The following is a 20090-nucleotide window of genomic DNA, read 5'->3' on the forward strand; positions in this document are numbered from 1 at the left end:
AATTCCAAGATTTCACCTCAGATGGTGATTTGACCAATAGGCACATTCTTCTGCCTTTTTACTCGATGCCGGTTGTTGTGACACATCAACAGTGATCATATATTTGGAGCTGCTATTTTTTTGTTTTGAAAAACATCCACTGACTTCTTTGGGATGCATATGGCTGGCTTGAGACAGCATAAACAGAGACCCCTGTTTTCAAGATCCCCCTTTAAGGCTGGTTTTCCATCTGACCCTGAAGGAGGATTCTGAAAATCAATGGGGCCGCCATCTTTCTTTGAAATCTTTATTGGCTGCTTTCATTACATGGTAAAACGAACAAAAGATCCATTTGTGCTTTGTACTAGAACTCAGTGTTGGGCCTCAGCTATATTATATGCAAATAAACTTTGTTAAAAACAACAGCAGCAGCACTGGGGTTGAGAGGGAAAAGCCCAATTAAAACAGAAGAGCAACTCCCATTTTTAGCCCTCTCAATCTGACTTTTATATACAGTGAGGGGGGAAAGTATTTGATCCCCTGCTAAATTGGCCCGTTTGCCCTCTGACGAAGAATTGACCAGTCCATAATTTTAATGGTAGGTTTATTGTAGCTGTGAGAGACAGAATAACAACAGGAAAACCCCCAGAAACCCCTCAGACCTTGTGGGGGGCTGGACTGTATTTTTTGGGGGGTGAACGAATCCCTATGCCCCACAAATAACCCAGAGATGCATTTTAAATAAAAGCACACATTCTACTCATGTAAACACGTGCTGATTCCCGGACTGTCCGCGGGCCGGATTTAGAAGGCGATTGGGCCGGATCCAGCCCCTGGGCCTTAGTTTGCCTACCCATGCTCTAGTTAGTTGTTTCTAAGCAGCCTTTTCTAGTCTGGAGTAAAATAACTGCCCCACCCTAATTCCAGTGCTTACAGTCATTAGCACAGAGCAGGATCCTCACTTAACTTCACACACAGACTTGAATGAAAAAGAGCGCGGAGGAAGCTGATAATTCATGAACTGTATGTCCCCAAAGGCTGGATAAAATGGTGCTAATGAGCAATTAGTCAATGCTAAGTGATTTTGAATATGTGTCCTTAGAAAAGACACATATTTTGTAGACCTCCTGACCAGTGACTGGTTCTTCTTAAGGACCTTAAGGACTGAGAAGATAGGAGAAGAGATGAAGGGCAATGAGCCAAAGTTCCATCTCCCAGGTGAACTCTGCTCAGTCTGACATGCCCTCCTCTCCAAATGATCACATGCTCCTTGGTTGGTAATGAGCAGGTGGTTCTCGGAGAGGAATGGATTTGGCCCCCAGGCTGCCAATTGTTGTTTAGTCGTTTAGTCGTGTCCGACTCTTTGTGACCCCATGGACCAGAGCACGCCAGGCACTCCTGTCTTCCACTGCCTCCCGCAGTTTGGTCAAACTCATGCTGGTAGTTTCGAGAACACTGTCCAACCATCTCGTCCTCTCTTGTCCCCTTCTCCTTGTGCTCTCCATCTTTCCCAACATCAGAGTCTTTTCCAGGGAGTCTTCTCTTCCCATGAGGTGGCCAAAGTATTGGAGCCTCAGCTTCACGATCTGTCCTTCCAGTGAGCACTCAGGACTGATTTCCTTAAGAATGGAGAGGTTTGATCTTCTTGCAGTCCATGGGACTCTCAATAGTCTCCTCCAGCACTATAATTCAAAAGCATCAATTTTTCAATGATCAGCCTTCTTTATGGTCCAGCTCTCTCTTCCATACATCACTACTGTGAAAACCATAGCCTTAACTATACGGACCTTTGTCAGCAAGGTGATGTCTCTGCTTTTTAAGATGCCAATTGTAGATTCCTATTGTAGACCACCAGAGATGGTTGGATAGTGTTCGTGAAGCTACCAGCATAAGTTTGACCAAACTGCAGGAGGCAGTGGAAGACGTGCTCTGGTCCATGGGGTCACGAAGAATCGGACACAACTAAATGACTAAACAACAACAATTGCAGACCACAGGGACATTCGGTTAGTTTTGGTGTTACAGTGGTACCTCGGGCTACAGACGCTTCAGGTTACAGACGCTTCAGGTTACAGACTCTGCTAACCCAGAAATAGTACCTCGGGTTAAGAACTTTGCTTCAGGATGAGAACAGAAATCATGTGGTGGTGGCAGCGGGAGGCCCCATTAGCTAAAGTGGTACCTCAGGTTAAGAACAGTTTCAGGTTAAGAACAGACCTCCAGAACGAATTAAGTTCTTAACCCGATGTACCACTGTGTTCCCCAAGCTCTTGGGCAGATGGGACTCATCAGCTTGGGAAGGTAGCCCATCTAGGAGAAGGAAAACACTGATTCTAAACCTCTGCTGCCTTGTGGGGTATCTTCAGAAGAAGAAATGGCTCAGGAGAAAATCATACACAAATGGAGTCCTTAAGGACAGTTGGATGGCGCCTTGAACACCTCCTTCCGGCAACTTCTGCAGCTAAGCTGCTGCCAAACATATTGCTCTGCTTTCCTTTGGACCACATCAGTGAGGCCAAGAGAAGGGTGTCTGGGCAGCCCAGATCCTGGATCCAAGGCTTGTGCCTCAGGGAGACAACTGAATTTAACCCTGTGGTGTGTGTCATAGACTCACCGAATCATAGAATTGTACAGTTGGATGGGACCCCAAGGGTCATGTAGTCCAACCCCCTGCAATGCAGGGATCACAGCATTTTGAATCTGAAGCAAAAGCCTTGCATCAGGTTGGGGAGCTCAGATACTCTAGTGGTTCCTCAGAGAGACCATGAAGTGTTTAAATCACGATGGTTTTAGATTTGTTTGATCCTGCAGAGTGTTAAAAGGTACCCTTAAGATATCATAAATTATTGGTTTTTATGAAAAAGATGTCACTTTTGGTGTTTCGGTTTTATTGTATGTACCAAAATAGAGTATTTCTGGCTCGGAACACATTGGGATAAACCACCTTCTGCATCATATTATTATTGGGTTTTTGCATATTTGTGGCTTGCCTCTCTTTTTTCTTCCTTTCAAATTTCACAAACCATTTGGCAAGTTCACCATACACACACAAAAAGCCCATTTAATTATTTTTCTAATTTCATTACCATTGATAGGCTGCCTTAAATTGTTTATACATAATACGGGATTAACAATGTGCAATTAAGAATATCTCTGAGCACCCCTAAGAATACCTAACTGCCTTAGGGTAGATTAATGTGTGTTTGTGAACAGAGACAAGGACGGGAAGCTGTTTTGTTGATGCAGAGTCGAAACTTTACAGAAGGCTTCGTAATTACAATTGTGAAAACTTAATAAGCCGTTTATATTTTTTAATAAAATTCACAGGCTGATTGAAGTCCTATTTACCAGCTGCGGCCTGGCATCTTCCATATTTATGCAAATGAAGTATGAACAGATGAGTTAGCTTACTTACATTTAACTAGCATGTGGAAGTTTTTCTCGCTTGTTGACTCACAATAGGCCCGCAGTGTGGTTGATAGTTCTAAATGGGGATGGTGGTCCTGTCTGAGGGGCCATCAAGGAGCCCCACTGTTAAGATAATGACAGTGTGGCTTTCCAAGTCACCTGCGCTTGAGAATGTGAAGGGAGTAAATTTGATGGGATCATATGCGGTGGGGGCTGTTCCTCTGCTGAGCGGATTTCATTTCTTCTTAACCTATAGTAATGCTGCTTTTAATTTTCCATTTCTATTACTATCAATTATTTAACCTCATGAATATTAACAGGCAACCTCAATTTAGTATTTTTAATTCTGTTTAGTAAATTAAAAAAGAAAACGCAGGACCTGTGGAGAAATTGCTTTCTGAGGTTCTGCTGTGGTGCAGCCAGGTTATTTTAGATTCTGGACGCAATGGTCTTAACTCCACTCTCTCACATCTCCTAGAACTGCAGAGTTGGAAGGGACCCCCCCCCCCAAGTGTCAATCTAATCCAACCCCCTGCGATGCAGGAATTCCGCCCACTGCTGTCCCTGGGTGGGCTCAGACCACCAACCTACTGGTTAACAGCCAAACACGCTGACCCATTGTTCCTCGGGGGTCTTATCTGTATAATGGGAGGCCGGTGGTCTAAATCACTGAGCCTCTTGCGCTTGCCGATTGGAAGGTCGGCGGTTCAAATCCCCACGACAGGGTGAGCTCCCGTTGCTCAGTCCCAGCTCCTGCCAACCTAGCAGCTCGAAAGCACACCAGTGCAAGTAGATAAATAGGTACTGCTGTGTCGGAAAGGTAAACGGCATTTCCATGCGTTCTGGTTTCTGTCATGCCAGAAGCAGTCTAGTCATGCTGGCCACATGACTTGAGAAGCTGTCTGTGGACAAACACCGGCTCCCTCGGCCTGAAGCAAGATGAGCGCCGCAACCCCATAGTCGCCTCTGACTGGACTTCACCGTCCAGGGGTCCTTTACCTTTTTACCTATCTGTAAAACGGAAGTGTAGAATCATACTCTTTAGATGACAGTGGGCATTTCTATACAGATTTCAAAATGTAGTCCTCCAGCCCTGTTTGGGTGCCCTCGTGGTCATTCTGCCATGTGGGACCCTGGGCATTTGTCCTGCTGGCCACACCGCTTCTTGAACATTAAATTCTGCAAATGAGAGTGAGAATTCCAGCTGATGGAAGCGCTTCAATCCCAGTAACAAAGTGTCGTGATAACAAGTGAGGTTAGGCAGCTATGAGAATTCAGCAGTGGGGGGAAAGGGGCCATGCCAGACTACGCTGCCTTCTTCTGATGCAAACAACCCCAAACTCCAAAGTAAATTGCCACAATAAGCAACAATAACAGGTGCATGAGTGGAAAGGCAGCAGCGGTGTGTGGGGACTATCCAGAACGTCACATACACAACTGTGTGCTTGCTGACACTTGTGTGTTCTTAGTGGAACGAGCTCCTGGCAAACAAGGAACAGGTTTGTTCCCTTGAGGCTAAGTTAGCTGTTGTGGAGAACCTGAGAGAGTCGGACACATTTGTGGATGCAATAATTGTGTCCCACTCTCAGCCTAACAACTTTTCCACTGTCACTGTTACTGAGAGTCTTGAGGAAGGAGGTCGTCACTCGGAGGAAGATGGAAAGCATCCATTAGAAGAAACCCGTTCCTCGGGGAACAAACAAATGCCCTTTTGGGTTGAGGATACTCCTTTGTAGGACAGAAGCTTCCTTGTAGTGGATAATTTGATCATTAGGGACATAGATACCTGGCTTTGTAATGAGGGTGCAGACCACCAGCTGACTTGAATGCCTAGCGCAAAGATAGTCATACGTCATCTAGCTAGACTGGTAGATGGTCTGAGGAGCGGCACATTTTAGCACCAGGGACATGAGGAAATAACGTTGTGCGGTCTTGGAAGCAAAATGTAGGTTGCTAAGTAGGATGTTGAAAGCAAGGAGCTTCAAGGTACCATTCTCTGAAAAGCTGCCCATTCCATTCATAGCACTTTGCAAGACAGGCAGGATATGTGATAAATGAAAAGGCACATTTTGGGACAGGTTGGCTCTGTACAAAAGGGCATTGGCTTCACTTGAACCAGGATGGAACCAGAATATTGAGATTTATTTTTTATTTTTTTAAAAAGGGTGCCAGAGTCGCATGAAAGCTAATTTCAGGGAGAAACTGAGGAGCATCTGGTTCGGGATAAAAGCATCCCTAAGCGATGATAGCTAAAATGGGATGGAGCAGAAAATAGCAATGCAAAGAGGCCAAAGTGTTGTACCGATTTTAATTTTAAGAAATCCACAGAGTGTTGTACCATAAAACACACATGCCAGAGACATTTGGAGAGATCTTATTTAGGCATCTGTATGCCAGTGCTGGAGGTCTCCAAGTCAAGATGGGCAAGCTGGAGTACTTAGCCTTTGAAGAGAGCATAAATCTAATGGCAAATTAGAAATTAGGAAATTAGAAACCTAGTGGAATGGAGAGAACCAGCAGGGGCACTGTTATCTCTGGGTGCAAATTCTACAGGAAGGACAGGGAAATTCCAGGAAAGTACAACGCAGTAATATTTGAGGAGACTGGTTAAAAGGAACTTGATAGGGGAAATGAAGATCGTCAGGTGTCTCTAGAAGGCTTGGCTAACAATCAAAGCTCAGTTAGAAATGTACCACCAGGGCCAAGAGGGTACCAGCATGGCTAATGGGCAGAGCGGAAGACTCGAGCAAGTGGGACAAAGTTTATATGGCAGACAGACAGAGGCAAAACAGAACCAACCAACATCAGAACAAACAACAGTGAAAATCAATGAATGAAAGTGGTCTTGTTGGCCAATGTGACTTGAATAAAAATCCTTTCCCAAGGTACACTGAAAATTGATAGGCTGGGTCTGATGGAAGTTGGGGTCCAAAATCTCTGGAGAGCACCAGATTGGCAAATACTGCTCCAGGCCTTGGATGCTATAATTGCCGCTTCATTCGAGGGTCGTGTTAAAACAGCCCCTTCCCATATACACCAGAGATACTTAGCAATCTGGACCAGATAACATCAGATGCTTTTCTCCTGGGGGGGGGGGGGAGGAGTGGCACACCTCTTTTGGAGCAATCTGTTGCTCCTGCCTCATGCAACTGCATAGGTCCCAGAGGAGCAGGGTGGTGCTGATTGCCCATTCCTCCAGGTTATAGATATTTCTGTGATTTAGGATGATGATGATGATGATATATTTATATCCCACCCATCTGGCAGCTTCCAACTCTTGGCGACTTCCAACAAAGGATTAAAAATACATTAAAACATCAGACATTAAAAACTTCCCTAAACAGGGCTTCCTTCAGATGTCTTCTAAACGTCAGATAGATGGTCAGTATCACAGTAATTGAAAATTACAGATGCCAGAAAAGGATGGCACTTTTTACCATATGTGGTGGGAATGTAAGAAAGTGAAGAGCTTCTGGGAATTGATATATAATGAATTGAAGAAAATGTTGAAATATGCATTTGTTAAGAAACCAGAGGCCTTTCTTTTAGGAATTATAGGAAATAAATAAATAAATAAATAGGAAATAAATAGAAAGGATTGTAAACTTTTCCAATATGCAGTAACTTTTTCCAATATGCAGTAACAGCGGCAAGAATATTACTGGCCGAGAAATGGAAACAGGAACAAGTACCAACATTGGAGGAGTGGAGAATGAAGCTGATGGACTATGCAGAACTTGATAAGCTGACAGGGAAGATCAGATATCTGCGAGATCAAAAGTTTATCGAGGACTGGGGAAAGCTAGTGGAATATTGGGGATGTATAAGTGATAATGAAATAACGTTAGTGGCATTTAAAGAAGCCCTGTAAAAATCTAAGAAATATTGTAAGAAAGAAAAACAGATGTGGAAGGGTGTGCTAAAAGGCAATAGCAAATTTAGGAAATGTGTAATCAAAAAGTTTAATTCGGACGATTGTCAGAGAGGCTGAAAGAAACCCAAAAACGAGAAAATTTGTTAAAGTTGTAATGTGGTACGATATGTATTTGTCTTGATGAAAATTAATAAAACATTATTAAAAAAAAAATTACAGATGCCTTACTAGGATATGAGTTTGGACGATAGATTTTTTTTTAACGAAAACAGGACTGATGGAACCTGTAGCCTTCTAGATGTGCTAGACTAGAACTCTCTGTTGTTCCTCATCCTTGACCATGCTGGCTGGCATTGATGGAGAGTTCATTCATTCATTGAATTTATATACTGCCCAGGACCATATAGTTAAAGCTATGGTTTTCCCGGTAGTGATGTACAGAAGTGAGAGCTGGACCATAAAGAAGGCTGATCGCCAAAGAATTGATGCTTTTGAATTATGGTGCTGGAGGAGACTCTTGAGAGACTCTTGGACTGCAAGAAGATCAAACCTCTCCATTCTGAAGGAAATCAGCCCTGAGTGCTCACTGGAAGGACAGATCCTGAAGCTGAGGCTCCAATACTCTGGCCACCTCAGGAGACGAGAAGGCTCCCTGGAAAAGACCCTGATGTTGGGAAAGATGGAGGGCACAAGGAGAAGGGGACGACAGAGGATGAGATGGTTGGACAGTGTTCTCGAAGCTACTAACATGAGTTTGACCAAACTGCGGGAGGCAGTGGAAAACAGAAGTGCCTGGTGTGCACTGGTCCATGGGGTCACGAAGAGTCGGACATGACTAAACAACTAAACAACAACAACATATCAGGACGTCTCAGATTGAGTTGAGACCCAACAATACTGGGAGGTATGCAAGTTCCTAGATCAGCCTTTCTCTACCTTGGGTCCCCAGATATTTTTTGGGACTACAACTCCCATCATCCCTGACCACTGGTCCTGTGAGCTAGGGATCATGGGAGTTGTAGGCCAAAAACATCTGGGGACCCAAGGTTGAGAATCACTGTCCTAGATGCTTCCTCTACTTCCCCTTCACTGGAGGTTTATAAGCAGAGGTTGGATGGCCGCCTCTTGTGGATGCTTTTGTTGAGATTTTTTGCATTGCAGGGGGGTTGGACTAGATGATGATGATGATGATGATGATGATGATGATAATAATGATAATAATAAATTTTATTCCTACCTCACCCTCCCCAGCCAAGACTGCGCTCAGGGTGGCTGACACCCGATATAAAAACAAATTGATTGAAATACAACTTAAAAACAACATAAAAATACAGCATTAAAACATTAAAATACAGCCTCATTTCAATGGAAACTCAAATCAAAACTTTTTTGGGTCAAGTCTTCACCAAGGCTAACTATCCAGGCTGGTCCTACATGGGCCAGAAAAAAGCCAGGGATGTCCCCAAATAGGAGTTCCATCACAGGAGTAGAAAGGAAAAAAGAAGAGAGGGAGGGAATTAAACTGGCTCCAAGCTAAAGGCCAGGTGGAACAACTCTGTCTTACAGGCCCTGAGGAAAGAAATCAGATCCTGCAGGGCCCTGGTCTCATGAGGCAGAGCATTCCACCAGGCTGGGGCCAGTGTTGAAAAGGCCCTGGCTCTGGTTGAGGCTAATCTGACTTCCTTAGGGCCCGGGACCTCTAGGGTGTTACTATTTATGGACCTTAAGGTCCTCCGTGGGGCATACCGGGAGAGGCAGTCCCGAAGGTACAAGGGTCCTAGTCCCTTCCAACTCTACAATTCTATGATTCCATGAGATAAATGGGGTTATCTGTTGCACTGGTGTCTAGCTTTCTGCGTAATATCACATTAACATGGACAGTATATCCAGCTGCTGCCAGATACAATCTAATATGCTGACAGCTCCACTCCAGCCATTTCAAACAGAAGAGGTTTTGCAGGCTCTTTATTTGACGAGCATCCCATAAATGCACTAGCGCTGTTCAATCAAGCTGTGTGTGAAACTTGAAGGAAGGATCGGCCAGGAAAGGGGAAGGCTGGGGGAAGAGTATAGAAAAGCACTTGAGAATGATCCTTAACACATTACATACCAGATTATATTATATTGCATTGTTTATTTCATTTACGAATTGCTTTCCTGCGAGGCATCTCGACGATATTTACGTAATAACACATATAAAACAATTGCATGAGTTTCATGTACAGGCAGGGACCAATTTATGTGTGTCCAATGGATGCTTGGCTGCGCATGTGCGCATCGCAACAACCTGGAAGTGGCCAGAAAAGGGGATGGAACGGGGCGTATCAGAGCAGAGTGGGCTTATGTGTGTTTCGTTGACATGCCGGGGGGGGGGGTTCAGGAGCGTAACCCCTGCTCAAATCGGTCGTCGCCTGTATAAAAACAGTTAAAAACAATGGTGCCCTATTAAGAAAACCATTTTGAAAAACTATGAATATAAAAACAGTTTTAAACAGCAACACATGCATAAAATCAATTCGGATCCAGGACTGGGATAAAGCTTTTCGAAGGCTTGTTGAGACACAAATAGCATATGTGTGTGGATGTATTTAGGGAAGAGTTAGAGAGCATCCGGGAAATAACGTTTGTGAATCTGCACAGAGCAAGTAATGCAGATTTATGGGTCTGCTTGCTAAAGTTTTAGATTTGTGCTTAATTTGCTTTGCGGGTCTGCTCCGTCCTTCCTGAGAGCACTAAAAACACTTGTCTCCCATTCGGCAGTGCATTTGCAAAACAGCCTAATATGATTTGTGCCTGAATTTATACTTCAGTTGGGAATTCAAGTTCTGACTATTTCCTCGTATTAAAATCCTCAGGTCCTCCTGAATAGGTTCATCTGAAAAACAGGACTGTCTAAACAGTCTTTTATACCCAAGACTTGTAAAGGATCGATACATTTCCCATCAGAACAGTAAATTACTTACTGAACCGCTTCCAGTAATCATGATGTACAATTTCATGTTAACTCTTCCCCTTCTCCACCCAGAATTTTCTTGACAGTGTCAGATGGCTTCCCTGCAACCTTGCCCACCCCCCGCAAAAGAATAATGGGTTTAAAATGAATAGTTAGCCCATTACATGCTTGGGTAGGGTTTAGCATTGCATTCATCAATATGGTGGAGCCACAGCTCCAAGGATGTAACTATCTAATGCCGGAATGAGGATGTTGTTAAGACGACAGCACTCACCATCGCTGTACTGGCTGGGACTTTTACAAACTGAAGTCCAACAACCACAAACTTGGCAGTCATTTATACCCAAGGCTTGTAAAGGACTAATACATTTTCCATCAGGACAGTAAAGTGCTTAAGCTTCTGGGCCACATGCTTAAGGTGAGTCAACAGTGCGATGCAGCAGCAAAAAAAAAGCAAATGCTATTCCGGGCTGCATCAACAGAAGTACCGTATTTTTTGCACCATAGGGCGCACTGGAGCATAGGGCGCACCTAGTTTTTAGACGGGGAAATCAATAAAAAAAATCTTTCCCCCCCCCAGCCCCAAAGAGCAGCGTACAGGCTGCGCACAACCTCTCCCTGCCGGAGGAGTTGCACGCAGCTATGGCAAAAGCCTGCATTCGCTCCATAGGACGCACACACATTTCCCCTCAATTTTGGGAGGGGGAAAACTGCGTCCAATGGAGCGAAAAATATGGTATAACGTCCAGGTCAAGAGAAATAATAGTACTTATCTGTTCTGCTTTGGTGAAACCACACCTGAAGTACTGTGTCCTGTTCTGGGCAGCACAATTTAAGAAGGATATTAGCAAGCTGGAGAAGAAGAAGAAGAGTTTGGATTTGATATCCCTCTTTATCACCACCCTAAGGAGTCTCAGACTGTAGTCAGAAATGTAAACTACTTGTTCCATTGTCCTTCCGTGGCTTTTCTGTTGCTTTGAGTTGCAAACCACCTTGAGGGGTAAACCCTTGGATGAAAGGAAAGGCAACAAATGAAGTACATAAATAAAGCTGCCTTTCTACCAGGTCACGCTCTTGGGCCCCTGTAGACAACCTGTTCGTTGGGCAGGGCTGGGGGGCTTCCAGCCCATGTGACGGGCTGCTGGGCCTCTCTGCTTGGCCCACCAGGCCATTTTGGAGAAGCCACACCTACCCATCCTACACTTGGTGCCATAGGTGAGGTGGGTGGGGACCAGATCCAAATGTGATGGGGGCCATCCCCAATTGTCTCTTACCTGCCTTTTCTCTCTTTGTCTCTCCCTCTCCCTTCTCCCTCCGCCTCTCTTTCTGGTGCCCCCTTCTCTGGGGATGGGATATAGGTCACTCTGGCCTGAAATATGACCCTGTCCATTTGCACAGGTGTTCCCTCCTTCCTCTTCCTCACTCGATCCATTTTAGCCTTCCTCGACCCCACTTTTATTCCCCCATTCTCCCCCTCTGGACTCCCTCCTACCGCAAGAAATTGGGCTTCGGGTCACAGGTTCCTCGCCCCTCCTTTAGCTGGAGAGGCCGGGGATGGAACCTGAGACCTTCTGCATTCAAAGCATGTACTCCTCCACCCTTAAACTGCAGTCTTTTCCCTGTGGCTCCCCTTTTACTTCCATAGGCTAGCAAGTCTTCTACCAGTGTATGCATTGGATTTAAGGCAAGCTTCCCCTCCCCACCACCCCATTTCTGGTGACTGTACTAGTCCGGCTCTGAACCCAGATCTCCAAAGTGGAAGCTAATTAACTTGCTGAGCCAACACGCACCTTTTTTCCCCACCCCAGCGCCTGCCCTGTTGTGAATCAGATTGTTTCACAGGGGAGGGATATTAGCAAGGCAGGCGGGTTTTATCTGCTAGAATAAGGACATTTACAGCATGTAGAATTTTTATTCATTAAATGGAAATCCTTGGGTAATCTCTCTCTTCTTTTTTTGGATACAGGCCGTGCGCTGCTCAGGCTGACAGACAAAAAGCTGGAGCGGATGGGAATTGCTCAGGAGAGCTTGCGGCAGCACATTCTTCAGCAGGTCCTCCAGCTCAAGGTGCGCGAGGAAGTCCGAAACCTCCAGCTGCTCACGCAAGGTAGGAAACGCAAAGGACCACAGGAGGGAAACGGTTGCATGAGAGCATACTTGAGATTGCTTTGATGTTCTCCTGCACAAACTGTTGCATGGAGAGGCGTCATGGGGCCAGAGGGACCACCGAAAGGTAAACAAGAATAGATCAACATGCATATTAGGAGTTGCCTGTCCGTTCTGATAAGAGCAATTCCTTTCTTCCCGTTTTCAAAGCACGACCCACACCCATTGTCCATCAGCATGCTGGTAGCTGTGTTGCTAATCCCGCCACCAATGTCTGAAAGCACATTGGCCTTACTGGGAGGGTACACCTGCTTGTGTTCATCAGTATCGCTTGTTTTCCCCACCTGATTTCTGTACCATTGGCTGCCACTGGCAGAACCCAGGAAATGTACCATGCAATGATGGTTTCAGCAACAGTGCTGTGTTAAGTGCGATGCTGAGTTCTGCCCTCTTCTCCCGTGATACGTCTAACTATTCTGGGTCTTTGCATGTGTAAGAGAGGAAGGAGAACTCGGGGTCTGCTGTTTCTAATGGCTGTTTGGAGCGAAGTGTAGCAGCTTGGACTACTGCAATGCGCTCTATGTGGGGCCACCTTTGAAGGTGACCCGGAAACTACAACTAATCCAGAATGCGACAGCTAGACTGGTGACTGGGAGCAGCCGCCGAGACCATATAACACCGGTCTTGAAAGACCTACATTAGCTCCCAGTACGTTTCCAAGCACAATTCATAGTGTTGGTGCTGACCTTTAAAGCCCTAAGCGGCCTCGGCCCTGTATACCTGAAGGAGCATCTCCACCCCCATTGTTCAGCCTGGACACTGAGGTCCAGCTCCAAGGGTCTTCTGGCGGTTCCCTCACTGCGAGAAGTGAGGTTACAGGGAACCAGGCAGAGGGCCATCTCGGTAGTGGTGTCCGCCCTGTGGAATGTCCTCCCATCAGATGTCAAGGAAATAAATAACTATCTGACTTTTAGAAGACATCTTAAGGCAGCCCTGTTACGGAAGTTTTTAATATTGTGCTTTTAATACAGTGATACCTCGAGTTACAAATGCCTCAGGTTTCAAACACTTCAGGTTACAAACTCCGCTAACCTGGAAGAGTTACCTCGAGTTGAGAACTTTGCCTGAGGATGAGAACGGAAATTGTGTGCTGGCATCGCAGGGGCAGCAAGATGCCCCATTAGCAAAAGCACGCCTCTAGTTAAGAACAGTTTCAGGTTAAGAACGGACCTCCACAACGAATTAAGCTCGTAACTAGAGGTACCACTGTATTCTGTTGGGAGCTGCCCTGAGTAGCTGGGGAAACCCAGGCAGATGGGCAGGGCATAAATAATACATCATCACCATCTTCATCTAATCCCACCGTAAATTATTCTACACTAACTGAGGCTCGCCAAACATGTTACAAAGAAAACGCTCCTAGCTATATGTCGAGGAGGTGTCTGACTAGTAAATTATCTTCAGTCACAGGGCTGAAGGAACTTGGAAGTTTGTGCCCAAGTAGCATTTCGGTACCACAGCAGCTGGTAAAGACAGAAGCATGCACTTTGGACACTGAACATGTTGCCTGACATTTCTGGTTCCCCATTTCAGTGAAGATTATTCAGGCAACTGGGACCTAAAGCATACTATGTACCGGCTAGAGATATAATCAGGTTCTGCCATTATTGAATGGCTATTACATATCGTTACCAGCAGGTTTAAAAAAGAAATGTCTGTGGAACACATGCCGTTTGTAGTCCATTATTTTCAACTTTCAGTTTTTCAAATGGGGAAGCGACGACAGCTGCTATAGGAGTCACAAATGCTGCCCTATGTCTCCCAGGCTCTCTCCTCCTGCGTCTCAACTGGACTAAGACTTTACACCTCCTCCTACTTGCTGGAACATATTGGCTTTGGATTACCCGTGTTGTCTCGACTGCTGACTTTGCCCATTCTCGAGACTGTTCCCCTTTCTGCCTGGAAGACGGCAGAATCCACATCGCAGTGCCTCAAAACTCCTGGGTTTTGTTTGGAACTCTCATGCAGGATGCAAATTAGATTCAGGCTGCTTTTAAAGGCAAATCTCAGATTTGCACTTTTTGAACCGAAATACAGCCATCCTTTGAAATTCACACTTCTCCAAATTTCGCCATCCAGTTCTCTCACCAAACAAATGTATACGTTAGTGTGCATGAAAACCAGTATCTTAGTGAAAATGGCACGTTCCAAATTTCAGTCCATATATGCCATACCAGGTTAAGCAAAACATATGTAACAAGTAACAGTGTCTTCTGGATATCCATTCATAGCTTTCCAGACTCTAGGGTAAAGGTAAAGGTAAAGGGACCCCTGACCATTAGGTCTAGTCGTGGCCGACTCGGGGGTTGTGGCGCTCATCTCGCGTTATTGGCCGAGGGAGCGGACGTGCAGCTTCCGGGTCATGTGGCCAGCATGACTAAGCTGCTTCTGGCGAACCAAAGCAGCGCACGGAAACGCCATTTACCTTCCCGCCAGAGTGGTACCTATTTATCTACTTGCACTTTGACGTGCTTTCAAACTGCTAGGTTGGCAGGAGCTGGGACCAAACAACAGGAGCTCACCCTGTCGCAGGGATTCGAACCACCGACCTTCTGATTGGCAAGTCCTAGGCTCTGTGGTTTAATCCACAGCGCCACCCTATAACACAGCATATGTGAGGTCGTCTTCTCCTTCTGTTGTTGTTGTCTGCAAGGCCAATCTTAAGTATATTTTGCCAGGCAGTACACCCTCTCTTTTTCCTATCAACAACCAAGGATGAAGTGGCAGGTTTTGGGCAGAAGGAGGGAGCATTTTAATGGAGAAAAGAAGAAAAACGGACCTTAAATGGTTGGTGGATTCATTGATGGAAACTCACTCTGACAAATTATGAGAATCCCTTTCAGGTAGCTGGCCCTCGGGGATCCAATTCTTAATGTAAGCCCGCTCAGAGAAGTTAATGCTATGCCAGCCAAGGCTATGAATCACTCACAAGACTTAGATTGGGGTCAGTAGTTCACGGTAGTGCTGCCAATAGTTCTGGATATAACCCTGGGGGTGAGCACCCCAGAGGATTGCTTGACTAAGAGGTATGGTAGGCTTGTCAGGGGGAGGCCCCTCCAGTGCTCTTACTCTTAACTGTCCAAGTCAATTTAATTTGTGGTGTCGCTGCTCTGAAGTTGGTCGCTGAAAGACATCCATGTGTCATTCCAAAGAAATTCAAGGTGTCGCTCTTAAATACTCGAGCTTGTTACATTCCATTCTCTGTATGGTGTACAGGAAGCGGGGGAGGAAGCAGCCATATTCTGTATTATTATTACTATTACTATTATTATTATTATTATTATTATTATTATTATTATTATTATTATTATTAAAACTCTGTTTTACTGCGCACGTGCATACACAAAGTTTTTGCAGAACATAGTACAGTCATACCTCGGGTTGAACGTGCTTCGGGGTGAGCACGTTCGAGTTGCGCTCTGCGGCAATCCGGAAGTAACGGAGCGCGTTACTTCTGGGTTTTGCTGCTTGCACATGCATAGACACTCAAAATGACATAATGCGCAGAAGCACCGAAATGTGACCCACGCACGTGCAGACGCGCGGACACTGGTTACGTTTGCTTCTAGATGCGAACGGGGCTCTGGAATGGATCCCATTCGCATCTAGAGGTACCACTGTATCCCATTTGTAGATTGGATGACCATATTTGGCATCCCGTTGAAGCAGTATCAAGAGTAGCTCACACACTTAGGAGGCTGCCATTGCCAATGTGTACATTGAAATATTCCTACTCTTTCCTCAGACAAAATCTTCCTGGTGACCCCTAGATGTTTTGAACCACAGCTCCCATTTGCCCCAACAAGTATGGCCAATGGTGAGGGATGATGGAAGTTGTAAGTCCCAGTTTTTGGGGGGTCCACATCAGGATGTACCTAACAGCCCTCCTGGAGGTAACCCACATCCCTTCATTTGCTAAATCTCATTCTGGCCTTACTGATTGCTTCCTTTGGGACTTCTTCTTCTTCTTCTTCTTCCTGCCCACAAAAATCCCTGAGCCACATTGGGACTTCGTTCTGTTAGTTTTGCATGGATTAATTCCTGTAAGCAAAGGTTCTACGTGGGGCTACCTTTGAAGGTGACCCAGAAACTACAACTAATCCAGAATGTGGCAGCTAGACTGGTGACTGGGAGCAGTCGCCGAGACCACATAACACCGGTCCTGAAAGACCTACATTGGCTCCCAGTACGTTTCCGAGCACAATTCAAAGTGTTGGTGCTGACCTTTAAAGCCATAAGCGGCCTCGGCCCAGTATATCTGAAGGAGCGTCTCCACCCCCATCGTTCAGCCCAGACACTAAGGTCCAGCTCCGAGGGCCTTCTAGTGGTTCCCTCACTGCAAGAAGCCAAGTTACAGGGAACCAGGCAGAGGGCCTTCTTGGTAGTGGCACCCGCCCTGTTGAATGCCCTCCCACCAGATGTCAAAGAGAACAACAACTACCAGACTTTTAGAAGACATCTGTAGGCAGCCCTGTTTAGGGAAGCTTTTAATGTTTGATGCATTACTGTATTTTAATATTTTGTTGGAAGCAGCCCAGAGTGGCTGGGGAAGCCCAGCCAGATGGGTGGGGTATTGGTATTATTATTATTATTATTATTATTATTATTATTATTATTATTATTATTCCATGACTAGGCCACTTTTCTTCAGGAGAAATTAATGCTAGTTCCTGACCTCCACCTCCTCGTCACACTTGGAAGGACGCAGGCCTGACCGCCTCACCTCTCTGAGCTTGTCTGCAAGAAATTCTGAGAGTTTGTTGATCTATTTTGAGAAAAATATCTGCAGATTGTCTCTCTGGAAGAGCTGTTGGAGGAGGGGGGCGGTGTGTGGTGGTGAAGGAATCATTATCCTACTTCCCTAATCCTGATTCATAGGAGGAAGAAGCCTGTTTTGTGCATCGCCCCGACAATCACATGAAACTATTTTTGGATATTCATTGCTAGCGGAGCTCTGGGCTAAGCTCTGGTGTGTCCCTTAGCTCAGGCACATCAGCTTCTTGTGTGGGCTGGTGTGCGTTGCCGAAACAGAGCTCGCCTTGTTGTGGGGTCTGTTGCTGTTGCTCAGAGCCGGGGAATATTTGGGTTGCGTATTTTTCATGCATTCCTTCCTTGTATCCTCTTAAAGCGGCTTTGAGTGGCACTTGCTGGGTTGAGTTTATTCGCTTGATAATGCAATTGCCAAGACGAAACGAAAAGAAGGCACCATTAGGTTGCATTAACAGAACATTTGGTAAGTTCCATCAGAAGCTAAGCAGTTTAAAGAGCTTTAAAGCATTGCTAGATCCCGCCTGCAGCTTCATTGTAAGTAATGTTTGTGTATTAGAAAGGCAGGGCAAAACAGCGATAATAATTATGAAAATAATAATAATAATTAATATGCAAGTGATGAATGGTTTAATAGTTGGCTAAAGACATCAACGAACAGCTTTAGATTTCCTCTCTATTTTGTCATCCTTGCTCTTGTAGCCACTATATGTCAAGCTAGCTTAATTCATTATATGTATTGTTACAAAAGTTGGGTGCCACCCCCACTCTCTGCCGAATGGTAGCAAGATTCCAGGGTGCTTACCCCAGGTCTGTGCTGCTTTGGAGAATCAAGATGCTATAGAGACTGTCACAGCTTTAAGAACTATGATTTATTCACATACTTCCATCTGAATTAAGATAGAGGGAGTCCAGATCTTACAGCCTGGTTGTCTCAAGAGGGACTTGTTCCCCACAGTAGTGGAGCACTCAAGTCAAAGGCATCCCTTTGTCGTTTCTTTTCTCCCTTCTTCTTCCCACCATACCTTGCTTTTTTAAAAAAAAGGCTCTTTCTGTCCTGTCACTTCACACACCACATCACCATGGCAACCTCTGTCTGCCCAGGCCCAATATTCCTTTTAGATGGGCCACCAAGACCTTTTGTCGTTACTACCCTCCATAATCTTACATTCAGACATTAGCTGATACATTTCTCATCCAGTTATTTAAGAATCTACCATCACGTGAAATCATCAAGACCCTAGTATAATGTCCATAACTTGAAGTTGGACCGCTATCTTTTTCCAAGGCCTCTGGTTGTTAGGTCGGGACTATCCTACTCTCCATCGCCACAATCTCTCTTTCTTCAAGACCTTACAGTGGTACCTCGGGTTACAGACGCTTCAGGTTACAGACTCCGCTAACCCAGAAATAGTACCTCGGGTTGAGAACTTTGCTTCGGGATGAGAACAGAAATTGCACGACGGCGGCGCAACAGCAGCGGTAGGCCCCATTAGCTAAAGTGGTAAGAACGGACCTCCAGAACAAATTAAGTTCTTAACCCGAGGTACCACTGTATATGGTTGGGAGGAAAGAAGGCAACACTGTGTCTCTCCCATCACCACCACCGGTAAAGGTAAAGGACCCCTGGACGATTAAGTCCAGTCAAAGGCGACTATGGGGTTGCAGTGCTCATCTCTCTTTCAGGCCGAGGGAGCCGGCGTTTGTCCACAGACAGCTTTCCAGGTCTTGTGGCCAGCATGACTAAACCGCTTCTGGTGTAACTGGACACCGTGACAGAAACCAGAGTGCATGGAAACGCCATTTACCTTCCCACCTCAGTGGTACCTATTTATCTACTTGCATTGGTGTGCTTTCGAACTGCTAGGTTGGCAGGAGCTGGGACAGAGCAATGGGAGTTCACTCCGTCGCGGGGATTTGAACCGCCGACCTTCCGATTGGCAAGCCCAAGAGGCTCAGTGGTTTAGACCGCCACCATACTGTAGGGAACGTGAGAATTGGATTTTCCTGCGCTCTGCTCTGCCAGTGGAATTCCCCCCTTTAGTGGGCAACTCCTGCACTGCTGTGTGTGCTCAGCTGCCATGCCATGCCTGCTGTCTCTCCCTTCTATGATGACCCCTCCACCACCGATGCTGCGCTTGCCGCCCACCCCGCAACTGACAACCGTCATTGCTATGGTAAGAGACCAACATGAGAGATGTAGCTGGTTCTTCTCACTGGTCATTCTTCTTCCCTAGGTCTCCTCTTCCCACCTTGGGGCTTCTGTATTCTCAACCACACCATTTTCAGTCCTCCTAGAGCAGCCTTTCTCAACCTGTGGGTCCCCAGATGTTGTTGAACTACAACTCCCATCACCCCTAGCTAGCAAGGCCAGAGCTCAGGGATGATGGGAGTTGTAGTCCAACAACATCTGGGGACCCACAGGTTGAGAACTGCTGTGCTAGAGTCTGCTTCCCCAGTGATTTTACCGCATAGACCACAATCTGCTCCTCAATATTTAGAAAAGTCCCATCAAGTTGAAAGTGTGATTTGTCGCTGACTTACCAATGCAAAGTTCAAAGGGCAGAGAGTTGGATGTTCCTAAGTGAGAGCTGGACCATAAAGAAGGCTGATCGCCGAAGAATTGATGCTTTTGAATTATGGTGCTGGAGGAGACCCTTGAGAGTCCCATGGACTGCAAGAAGATCAAACCTATCCATTCTTAAGGAAATCATCCCTGAGTGCTGACTGGAAGGACAGATCGTGAAGCTGAGGCTCCAATGCTTTGGCCACCTCATGAGAAGAGAAGACTCCCTGGAAAAGACCCTGATATTGGGAAAGATGGAGGGCACAAGGAGAAGGGGATGACAGAGGACGAGATGGTTGGGCAGTGTTCTCGAAGCTACCAGCATGAGTTTGACCAAACTGCGGGAGGGAGTGGAAGACAGGAGTGCCTGGCGTGCT

The 20090-nt window shown here is 45.8% G+C and overlaps 1 protein-coding gene across 5 annotated transcripts in view; it reads left to right on the plus strand.

The window, feature by feature from the left end:
* SAMD12 (sterile alpha motif domain containing 12) overlaps positions 1–20090 on the plus strand; it is a 212245-nt gene that overhangs the window by 69555 nt on the left and 122600 nt on the right. For all 5 annotated transcript variants that reach the window (XR_014566801.1, XR_014566802.1, XR_014566803.1 and 2 more), the window contains exon 4: positions 12181–12321. Coding sequence is in view for 1 of the 5 variants with exons in the window: in XM_083749493.1 (XP_083605619.1) it covers positions 12181–12321 (141 nt within the window). In the remaining 4 variants the exon portion in view is untranslated. The remainder of the gene's footprint in view (positions 1–12180; positions 12322–20090) is intronic.

The sequence above is a fragment of the Podarcis gaigeae genome, assembly GCF_964106915.1.
Source record: "Podarcis gaigeae genome assembly, chromosome: 7".
NCBI lineage: Eukaryota > Metazoa > Chordata > Lepidosauria > Squamata > Lacertidae > Podarcis > Podarcis gaigeae.